The sequence below is a fragment of the Zingiber officinale genome, chromosome 8A (assembly GCF_018446385.1).
Source record: "Zingiber officinale cultivar Zhangliang chromosome 8A, Zo_v1.1, whole genome shotgun sequence".
Lineage (NCBI taxonomy): Eukaryota > Viridiplantae > Streptophyta > Magnoliopsida > Zingiberales > Zingiberaceae > Zingiber > Zingiber officinale.
The window spans coordinates 30,401,591-30,413,604 of NC_056000.1; the positions used below are offsets into that span (position 1 = coordinate 30,401,591).

Below are 12,014 nucleotides of genomic sequence, written 5' to 3' on the forward strand. Positions count from 1 at the left end.
ACAACTACCTTTTTCTCTTCTTAGTTTCTATCCTCTTAATTTTTTAATCAAAAAAATTAATATTTTTAAAGTGTTATTTTTACTCGAGTTAAAATACGTTCTAATATTTTAAATTTATTTAAAACCCGATATTTGTTTTATCCTTCTAATTGTTATTTAAATTATTTATTCTTTATAAAAATTTATTCACTTTTTTATTATAAATAAAGTGACATGTTATAATACATTTTAATATTAATGAAATTTTATTGTTTTAAAAAAAGTTAAAAATCGGAGACATTTTAAAAAATAACTCTCCTTAAAAGGGAGAATATTAAATTACATGATTTGGAGGGGGATGTTTGCAAGATTGCCATTAATGCTGAACCCGAAGCTTCCTTTATATGCTTTACCCCTCCAACTGCTTGAGTACTGCTTTTCGTGCTCGACTCCGAGCTCGGCAATGACGTCCGCTCCGCTCCTCGAAATCCGATCCCTCGACGAGGACGAAACGGCCTACGACTACGAAGAGAAGGTGGTCATATCGGTCTCCGACCGTGAAGATGAATCTGAGGCCGCGGAGGGGGTCGCTTCTCTCCCGCCCTTCTCCTGGCGGAAGCTGTGGCAGTTCACTGGCCCTGGTTTCCTCATGTCCATCGCTTTCCTGGATCCTGGTAACCTCGAGGGGGATCTCCAGGCCGGCGCGGCCGCCGGTTACTCTCTTCTCTGGCTGCTCCTCTGGTCCACCGCCATGGGGCTCCTCGTCCAGCTGCTCTCCGCGAGGCTCGGAGTGGCGTCGGGGCGCCACCTAGCGGAGCTATGCCGCGAAGAGTACCCCCGGTGGGCCACCGTCGCGCTCTGGCTCATGGCCGAGCTCGCTCTCATCGGGGCCGACATCCAGGAGGTGATCGGGAGCTCAATCGCGATCAAGATCCTCAGCGGCGGGGTGATTCCCCTCTGGGCTGGAGTGGTTATCACAGCCTTGGACTGGTACACTTCTACTTTCTTTTGTCCTTTTCCCATGACGTTTTCAAATCAAAGTGTTAATTTTGTGTGTGCTACGATATTACACTTTTAAAATCTTTCCTTTCCTTTTATACGGTGAAGAACGGTCCGTGAAAAACTTGACCCTTGTGGTATTTTGTTTGGTACCTTTTGCGTAATTTGTTTCATTCTTAAGCTTTTTTTCCATATTAATTTTATCAGTGGAAATAGGAAAAATTCCTGGGTTTTTTTTGTTAGAGTAAATACACAAAAAGATTGTTGCTTGATTAATTTTGTTCTCTTTAGTTTAATTTATTTGTATCATCTTTTTTTTTTTTTTAACGTTGATTACGTTTTGATGTCCATCCCTTTGTTTCTGAATTTTTGAGGACACCATATTTTCTTATTCTGTTTCATTTCCTGTTAAGCTATTCACCTTGAGACTGGGCGTGGCTCTGTTCCGTTGGGCTGTATTTTTTTTTTTTTTTTTGTGGTTTGAATTGTTACCGTAAACTTTGATTTAAAAAAGTATAATGTCTTCCATCTGTTTGGCAGCTTCGTCTTCTTGTTTCTTGAGAACTATGGTGTGAGGAAACTAGAGGCTTTCTTCGCAGTTCTTATCACAACTATGGCCGTCTCTTTTGCCATTATGTTTGGCCAAGCCAAGCCCAGTGGCAAGGAACTTCTAATTGGTAGTTGTTTTGAAAGAATTCTTGGTTTAACTGCTTTTACTCTATCTTTAAATCTTGCACAGTAGGATCTTACATTCAGATCTTCACAGGTATTATTGTTCCAAAACTAAGTACAAGCACAATAAGACAAGCTGTGGGAATTGTTGGTTGCATTATCATGCCTCACAATGTGTTCTTGCATTCTGCGCTTGTACAATCAAGAAGAGTTGGCGATGAAAATAATAGACACCTTAGAGAAGCAATGCACTACTATTCCATAGAAGCCACTGTTGCTCTTGTTATATCCTTCTTTATCAATTTATCCGTTACAACAGTTTTTGCAAAGGGGTTCTATGGCACAGACATAGCCAATACAATAGGGCTAGAGAATGCAGGGCAATTTCTTCAAGAGAAATATGGGGGCGCACTATTCCCTATTTTATATATATGGGGTGTTGGACTATTGGCTTCTGGACAGAGCAGCACTATCACTGGGACATATGCTGGACAATTCATCATGGGAGGCTTTCTGAATCTTCCTTTAAAGAAGTGGATTCGCTCAGTGATTACAAGAAGCTTTGCGATAGTGCCGGCTATGATAGTTGCTCTATGGTTTGACAGTGAAGGCTCGGCCATGGATACCTTGAATGAGTCTCTTAATGTTCTTCAATCTATTCAGATACCATTTGCTCTCATTCCTCTTCTCACTATGGTATCAAAGGAACAGATCATGGGAATTTTCAAAATTGGCCCTTTTATGAAAGTAAGCAGGATCATTGCTTCTTTATACTTGTCAAATGCAGTTTTGTCATAAACCTAATGCAAGGAATTATTCTTGTAATGTTCCATTTCTTCTATATTAACTAATTACCTCATCTGAATACTTCTCTGACACTATTAGATGTTGTAATGCAGGTGGTAACCTGGATTGTGGTTGGCTTTCTGATAATCATCAATGGCTACCTTTTGCTAGATTTCTTGTCAGCTGAAGTGCATGGCTTACTCTTAAATTCTCTCCTCTCTGTCACCGTGGTAGTATACATAATGTTTATCATATTTCTTACCATATGGAGGAGTTCTTTATACACATGGCTTACCATAACAATCGGCAAAAGTTTCTGCAGTGGCAACTAACAACTTGGATTTCACAATTTGCAAGAAATGCTTGGTCGTTTATGTTAGACTGGCATTCTTGAATTGCAATGTTTGCTTGGTCCTTTAGCTTTGCAAGCTCAGCCCTAGCTCTCAAGAGGCAGGTGTTAACCAAGAATTTGTGTGTTATTTTCTTCTTATATCCTTATTATATTAACATTGTTGAATCAAAGAGTGCACAAAAATGTGAAAAAAAAAAGAAGATAAAGAAGCTCTGTAAAATAGTGTGCTACGTGATGTATGCATTTACAGTATATAATAATATCCACCAAAGGTTGATGGGAGTTATTTTTCTTACATTTCCATCTACATTTAGACTAAGCAAACTTGAAAAAGATAAACTCTTCCATGATTGTAGCTTGGAGGGAAGAGGCAGTGAGAAGCAGCAGCAGGAAGTAAGTTGAGATCAGAAAATGTCACAATATATATAGATTAAGAAAAGAAAAAACAAAGTAATTTGGCAATTTTGACAAGATGATCATGATTTATCATGGCCGTACAAAGGTTCCATGCAAAAGATCTGAGATTAGCCTGCAGAGTTTCTTATAATTAACATGCTAAAGATGAGAGCATTTTATGCCATGTAGATATAAACCTTGAGAAGTTCATAAACGTAGCATCATATCTCATAAAAAAAAAGTGAAACCGTCACATCAGCGGTCCCCTAGAGCCGGTCCCACGGATATAGAGGGAGGTAAATGCAGGTACACAGGTGGAAAGTACATAGCGGAGACGTTAACCCCAGGTAGTGACACCCCGGGGATCGACCCCTGGACCTTTCAGTCACAGAACCATGCACTCCCCATCTGTGCTACGCTCTGGGGACAACGTAGCATCATATCTCATAATCTGTCAGCGTAGGGTTCAATGCTTTGAAGTCTGTAATGTTAACATATTCGATCATCAAGCTAGGAGTTTTTGAATGCTGATCTCTGACAATATCAAGAAGCTTGACCATACTTGGACCACTGCAGAGATTCTAAAGCCTTTTGATCTCCTTCTTTATCTGCAGAAAATACAAGTTGGCTCAGTCATCACCAAAATACACAAGCTTTCACACACCATTTAGTTATGATTCTAGAATGTAATAAAAAAGTGTGCCTGGATCTCATTATCATTTTTATCAAAAGAACATTCCTTTTATATAAAATATTAAAATAGTATTTTGTTATATTTTTCATATTGAAAATACCCTTTATTCTAGTAATATTATAGTAGGTGTGACTATAATTATTGTAACATAGAACGAAATTACTTCAATTTAATCACAATTACTATATATATATATATATATATATATATATATATATATATAATTGTATCAAAAATATAGTGAATTAATTTGCTTTAATATGTTGTAGCAATCGCATTTACTACAAATTATAGTAATTGCAGACGTAGTTGCTACCAGAGACACTAACATTAAACAGCAGTCTAACAAAGGAATTGATTTTTCTTTGGACTTAATGGGTAAAACTTCATTGATATGTGCTAGTGAATGAACAATACCTTCTTTTTCATAACTGGATTCAGGATCTTAATGATGCAGCCAGCGCTCGTCATTGGTTACATTTAAGTTTCTGAAATTCAACTCACAGATTTTGTATGTTCCCACTGAAACGTTAAAGATTCAAAGAACACATCATTAACAAACAATCCAGCTCTCAAAAGTCAAAAATACACTTGCGTTCACTGTATTAATTAGTCCCAACGCAAGGGCTCTGCTTCAAGAATCTAGAAAGAAAACGAGTAGGGATAATGGCTTAAAAACCATGCATAAATCTTCTAACATTGACCAATAAAATTAAAGCTCTGTAAATCTTCTCTGTTTGACCTATTTCTTTTTTCTCTTCTTTTTATTTTTTTCATGAAATTGGCTAGTCCAGGACATTGATCCTAGTTTGAAGAGCACTGATGCTGTGGTGAGGGGTTCAAGTTGGCATTAGGCGAATGTGCTCGTCCCCCCCCAGTGCCTTCGTCATCCTGTCCTAAGATCAACACGGAAAAGATAAATCATGGGTGATTGTTAATCCAGTGATTGACTTATAAGGGATGCATTATCTCAGCTATACAAGATTCAAATCCCAGATCTCAAGTTGACAACATCTAATGCACTAATCTAGCCACTAGACCGTCCAGAGGGGACTGTGGCGAGGGGTTCAAGAAGTTAGGAATGGTGATCAATGTAGAAATTGACGTCAAAGAAAAAGTAACCATCTTGATTTGATGAATCCCAAAAGTAATTAACAAATAAAGAGTACAAAGTCTTATATAATTAATTGCAAGAAAAATCTAAATCCTAAATTAAAAAAGTAAAAGACTAAATTGCCCTCAAGACTATAAACAAATAATTCTAATAGAATTATATAATTTAACATCCCCCTAAACTCACGATGCTACAGCCAAAAGCATTGAGAGTTTGTCAGAACAAAATCGGAAATACGAAGCGGAATGTTCTTTAATAATCATATCAGATATCTACAGTGAGGAAGGAACAAAAGGTAGTGTGATAGTGCCAAGCTGTAGATGATGACGAGTGAAATGACAATCTATCTCAATATGTTTCGTTCTCTCATAAAAAAATTATATTACACGTAATCTGAATGACATTCTGATTATCACAATGAAGAGCAGTAGATTTCTGAAGAAAATTTTCATATCTACAAGCAACCAACATAGCTAAACAATCTTACAAGTGGTGGTAGCTATGGTACGATACTCAGCTTTTGTGGAGGATCTAGAAATAACATCTTACTTCTTACTCTTCCAAGAGATTAGAGTATCTCCAATAAAAATACAGAAGTCAATGGTCGACTTACGATCCATAAGGTCACCCACCCAATCAGCATTAGAGTATGCACAGAGCTCTAACGAGGAAGTAGAAGGAAATAAGAGACTTTGAAACTGAGTTCCTCGAAAATACCGAAGAATGCAAAGAACAGCAACCCAATGAGTTGTGGTCGGTGCAGCGACAAATTAACTGACTAACCACATATACAACATACGTAATATCAAGATGAGTCACAGTGAGATAAACTAAGCTTCACATAATTGTACGGTAGAGGTTAGGCTCTAGCAAAGGAGAACCATATGATGGAAAGTACCTAACATTAGTCTCAAGGGAAGTATCAACTACCCTATTGTTAGTGAGACGTACACGCTCAAATAGATCAGGTATGTACTTTGACTGAGACAAGAGATAACCTTTAGGTGAAGAAGCAATCTCGATCCCTAGAAAATAGCATAGTAAACCCAATCTTTCATAGCGAAATAGCTAGCTAATTCAAACTTCAAAGACTCAATTCCATCAAAATCATCATCAGTAATTATCATGTCATCCATATATAAAGACAAAAGTATATGACCTGCATACGTACTCTTGACAAATAAAGTTGAATCATGATTATTGGGACAAAATCCAAGCGAGGTAATTACCATGGAGAATTTCGCAACCAAGCACATGGTGCTTGTTTGAGTCTATAGAGAGCTTTGCGAAGCCTACAAACTTCACCAAATCGGTGAACAACTCCAGGAGGAGGCACCATATGTAACACCCGAAAATTCTCAAAATAATTATTAGAAATATCCTAGTATTTTTCTGAAATTTTAGGATATTTTTATGGAATTTTTAGAATAGCGGAAGTAGCAAAAATAAATAGAAAACGAAAACAGCCTACGCGGGAATTGAACCCGAGACCTAGCGAACTCTATGACTTATAGATAGCTTTAGTAAACCAAGTGAACCCAGCAGAGCCGTGCTGAAAGGAAAGGGAAACAATTGTATTTATATTTGAGTTGGGTGAATTAACCACTTAATATAAATAGGGAATTAATAAGTGAAAAGTTATTTTTTTTAACGTAACTCTCCTCTCCCTCAAACCCTCACCGCCGCCCACTTCCCTCTCCTCTTCCTCTCTCGGCGCACCAAGCCTAAAGGCTCTAGGAGCACCTTCCGGCGACGACTCCGACACGAGGACGCTTCCCTTCGCGAGAGGAACACGTAGACGCGAGGGAACCGTCGAGAAGATCGTCTCCACCGGAAATCTAGCGATTAGAATCGTAAGAAAACTAGCACAGGAGGTAAGAAACCCCTCACCTGCAGTATAAGTAGTTCTCGTGTGATTGCATGCTTTAGTTTAGTAGTATATGGATTTTTGGGCACATAGGGTGTGCAACAGTGCACGCCAAGTGTTCGATAGTATGTTCAGCGTAATTAAAATGCGACTTAGGCATTTTAATAATTTAGCTAAATGCAATAGAAGCATTTAATTAGTATATGCAGTCTTACTACAGCTTATATGGGACTACGGTCCAATGGGTGGGCTCCCACAGTCGCCTCTAGGTTCAGACAACCTAGCTTTAGGTTCAGATAACCTAGAAAGAGCAAGACAAGCAATAATTAGCTATGTTCAGTATTTTACTTTCTCAGTGGCACTGTACTGGATTAGATATCCATTGGGTTGGGCTCCCACAGTCGTCCCTAGGTTCAGATAACCTAGTAACCCTACTAAATTCGGGACTTGCAAACCCGGGTCTAGTTAGGGATGCGCGCATAGCAAGTACAGTTGCCGGGCCCAAACAGGAGCATGATTATTATTTTGATCTACCTATGAATATAGTTTTCAAACATCACAAAATAGTTATGTGAGTTCAGTACAGCTTTAGCATCAGAATAGTAATAGCCTAACTCAGCTTTTGTATCAGTTTAGTTTTCTGTTGATACAACATGATAGTTTATGATTAGCTCTTATTGCCATGATCAGTTTCTTAGTCCTATGTGTTGTATGTCATGCCATGCTTAGCATTTTCAGTATGTATTTCAAATAGCATGTTTTAAAAACATAAATTGCATCGTATGCATGTTTTAGTGAGGTAGATGGTTTCTTACCAAGCTCTCAAGCTTAGAGATACTATTTTTCCTTATACTGCAGATAAAGGTAAAGGGAAGATGGACTAGCGGAGGCTGGAGGTCAATGCAAAGGTGAAGATGTGTGTGGATGGAACCTGGAATAAAGACCTTGGAAGAACTAGAACATTTAAGAACTTAGTGTTTCTTACCATGTTACTTTTGCTTGTTTAGTTATTTAAATGCATGGAATTATAGAAAATCTGCTTAGATTGTTAGTAACCATGTTTAGAATGTTAGTTGTTTGATATTAGAATGTTCTCCAGCTATTTTAGAACTTATGTAGGTGAATTTGGCACGAAACAGTGCTGAAATCAGAGCTTTGCTACGAAATCAGAAACCCCAATCGATCAGTGGATCGATTGGGAGCCCTCAATCGATCAGTGGATCGATTGAGAGCCTGGTTCCGCGAACAGTGATCTTCTGGATCGATCAGTTGATCGATCCAGTCGCATTCTGTCGCATACAGTAAGCTTCTGGATCGATCAGCCGATCGATCCATGTCGCATTCTGTTGCGAACAGAGAGTTGGGGAAATCGCTCCCGCGAACAGAGAGCGCTGGAATCGATCACTGGATCGATTGACCAGTCTGGATCGATCAGCCGATCGATCCAGAATATTGCACGAGCACAGTAGCGTGCTGGATCGATCACTGGATCGATCCAACCTAAGTTCCGTATATAGTGGCATGCTGGGTCGATCACTGGATCGATTAGACCATTACAATCGATCCATGGATCGATTGGGAGGCCTGACAACAGCCGGAAGACCCTTAGTTCAGTTCCTTGACCATGGGGGATGTAAAATATGTCATGAATAATTTAGATTACACCCCTTAGCACATATAGAATAAAGAAATGATAAGAGTTTAGCAAAGTTTTAATTAGTACAGCTTCCGCATCCAGATTTAGTGATGGTCATGGATATAGTTTAGCACAGTATAATGTGACGGTTCGACCTTACAACCTAGTTAGTAGAAGGCGGGTCATTACACCATATACACTTCTTCTTGAAGATCACCATTCAAGAAAGTATTTTGACATTCATCTGAGATATTTTCCATTGACGAACAAATACAACGACAATTAACATACGAATAGTGGTCATTTTAGCAACAGGGGTAAAATTTTCCTTATAATTCATGTCATACTCCTGAGAGTAACCTTTAATAACAAGACGAGCTTTATACTGTTTGATAGAACCATCAGATTTAATTTTGATCTTATAGATCCAACGAGAACCAATGACACATTTTCTTGGTGGTAGAGGTACTAAATCCCAAGTATGATGCAGAGAAGTTAATTCCTTGTCTATAGCATTCTGCCAAAGAGGATTACCAACAACTTCTCTATAGAACAAAGGCTCAAAAAGCTGATGAACAGAGGCAACAAAAAAGCAAAGGAAGTATAATAACAAAAATAAGCAAAATTAGGTAATTTAGTAGACTTACGAGGATGTGTAGATCGACGAATATGATTGTCCGCAATCTCTAGAGGTGATGGAACAGTCATTGGCGGGTGGGGGTGGAGGAGATGTCTTAAGAATATCATATTCAATGAAGCTATCTTGTGGAAGAGTAGCCATGGGGGAGGTTTCGTTAGTGTTGGTATTGAAAGGATCAATGCGAATAAGATTTGCATGAGTCATGCCATGTGGTAGAAGGTATGGAGAATAAAGGAATATGCTCAAGAAATACAACATGATGAGAGACATATAATTTGTTACTAACTCGATCAAAATAACGATATCCCTTTTGACCAACACTATAACCAAGAAAGACACACAAAAGCATACTTAGAGAACAACTTATCACGCTCGACGTGTGGTCAGAGAATACAATAGGTACAACCAAAAATACATAAAGAGAAATAATCAAGAGCATGACCATACAGTTTTTGAAAAAGAGATAAACATGAATTGTGAGAAGTTGGAATCCTATTAATTACATGAGTAGCAGTAAGAACTGCTTCTCCCTAAAAAATACTAGGAACATCTGCAGATAATAAGAATGAACGGGTTATCTCAACAAGATGTATATGCTTTCTCTCTGTAACCCCGTCCTGTTTAGATGTTTCTCAACATGAAGTTTGATGTATAGTACCTTCTGATGCAAGTAAATGAGAAAAAATATTGGAAGTGTATTCACCTCCCAAATCACAACGAAAACACTTGATAACTGCTGAATGTTGAGTTTTGACAAGAACTTTAAAGTTATTGAAGATGGTAAGATAATCAGATCTGTGTTGCATAAGATAAACCCAAGTATAGCGAGTGCAATCATCAATAAAAGAAACATAATGTTTTGATCCCCCTTTTTATATAATAGGAGAAGGCCCTCATACATCAAAATGAATAATATCAAAAGGATTAGGAGAAAAAATAGACTTTTATTGAAAGGTAATGCAGAAAATTTTGCTAGTTTATAACCACTACAATCTGAAATATCATGACTTTCTAAAGCTCCTAATACTCTAGACAAAGTTAAAAAATGTAAATTAGAGACTGAAACATGACCTAGATGCCATAAATAAAAATTAGAACATAAATGACTCAATTGGAAAGATGACAAATTGACACTAGAAGCTGCAACATTTGGTACTTGAAGCGTATCCAAGACATAGAGTCCCCCTTGTCTATAGTTTATCCCAATCACCTTCTGAGATTGTGAGTCCTGCATATAATAATTGGACAAAGAAAAATAGATTAAATATCCTGACTTATATAATTGACTAATAGAAACAAGATTAAGTGTAAGACTAGAAATATAATAGAAATCAGGGAGAGACAAGCAAGTTGTAGCAACAGAACCAATATCTAATAATAGCATTGGAGTATTATCAGCCGTTATAACTGATAAAGATGAATTAGAAGATAAGGAGATAAAAGATGACAAGTTAGGTGATATATGATGAGAGGCTCCAGAATCTAAAATTCATAAAGAGGAAGACATATCTGATGTACTAGAGGATGACAAACCTATATAAGAAGAAGCAGACATGGCAGAGGGCTGTGAAACAAGGAATTGTTGAAACTGCTCAAGTATATGCCGATCTAAAGAGGGGGCAACCACTGCATTACTAAATTGAGATAGTCCATTAGACAACTATTGTGGTTGATTACCAGATTTCCATGAAGCATTCTAATGTAGCAATGGTGGTTGTTGAGACCGTTGCTGCTGATATTGTTGTTGTGGTGGTCATTTTTGTTGTTGCGGTAGTTTACCTTTGTTCAACAATAATGGACACTGAGACTTCCAATGTCCTTTTTCTTTACAATAGACACACTCATCACTAGAAACCTTCAAAGTTGACCTACTTTGATTATGTGGCATAGACCACTGTGGTGCTGCAAAAACAGATGACATAGATGGTGCAACATTCCTCTTATCAACCTGAGACTTAAGACGAATCTCCTCAGCTAGCAGTTCATGTATTACTGAATCAATGGAAGAGAGAGGATTATGATGTAAAATTGTTCCACACAATCCTTCAAAGTCATCACGAAGAGCCATCAAGAATTGGACCAAACGTTGTTCTTATCTATGAGTGACATAAGCTGGGAATGCTCTCAATTCTGAGGATTCTGTAAGTGCTAACTAGTCCCATAGTTCCAACATGGCAGAATAAAAATGTTGGATGCCCATATCTTGCTGCCCAAGTGCGTGAATATCTACTTTCAATTGATCTTATTTGGCAAAATTAGACTGCATGTATAATCTTGCCAGATGATCCCAAACTCTTTGGTTGTCTCGTACTTAGCCAACTGAGCACCAATGGAGTGTGAAACAGAATTATTGATCCAAGTAATAATCTTCACATTATCGGTCTCCCAAACATCCAACGACTTTACATAATCATTAGCATTGATGCCCGTAGGTTGAACTCACACACCTAAAACATATCCCTACATAGATTTTCCTCGTAAAAAAATTTTCTTAACATATCCTCAATACAAATAACTTTTTCCATCCAGTTAGACACTGATCAATTGAAGTGAATCTTCTGTACAGCCACTCATGATGATAGAACGAATTATGTTCATGAATAACTAAATGTTGGGTTATCGGGCCACGAAAATCGCGTTTTCGCATCGCGGAAACCCAGAATCACCCATGCCACTGGATCTCGTGCGAAGAATAGATTTCAAAAATACGAGTACGAGTTTCAAACTATGATCTACAATAGATCTACAAAGGAAAAACATTTTATACCTTCGAAGTGAAGCCCTTTGCAATCCCGCAAGTCCAAGGTACGCCGGATCTCGAAGTTGTCAACGTAGACAACTCTCTAGTGATATCCACATGAACAAGAAGTGTTCTCTAA

General features: G+C 37.9%; 1 protein-coding gene across 1 annotated transcript; it reads left to right on the forward strand.

The window, feature by feature from the left end:
• The first annotated feature begins 411 nt into the window (after positions 1-411).
• Positions 412-3,079, forward strand: LOC122008274 (metal transporter Nramp2-like). The gene is made up of 4 exons (XM_042563953.1): positions 412-969; positions 1,519-1,655; positions 1,745-2,397; positions 2,550-3,079. The coding sequence occupies exons 1-4, from the start codon at positions 443-445 to the stop codon at positions 2,766-2,768; spliced, it is 1,536 nt and encodes a 511-aa protein (XP_042419887.1). The 5' UTR covers positions 412-442; the 3' UTR covers positions 2,769-3,079.
• Positions 3,080-12,014: the final 8,935 nt, after the last annotated feature.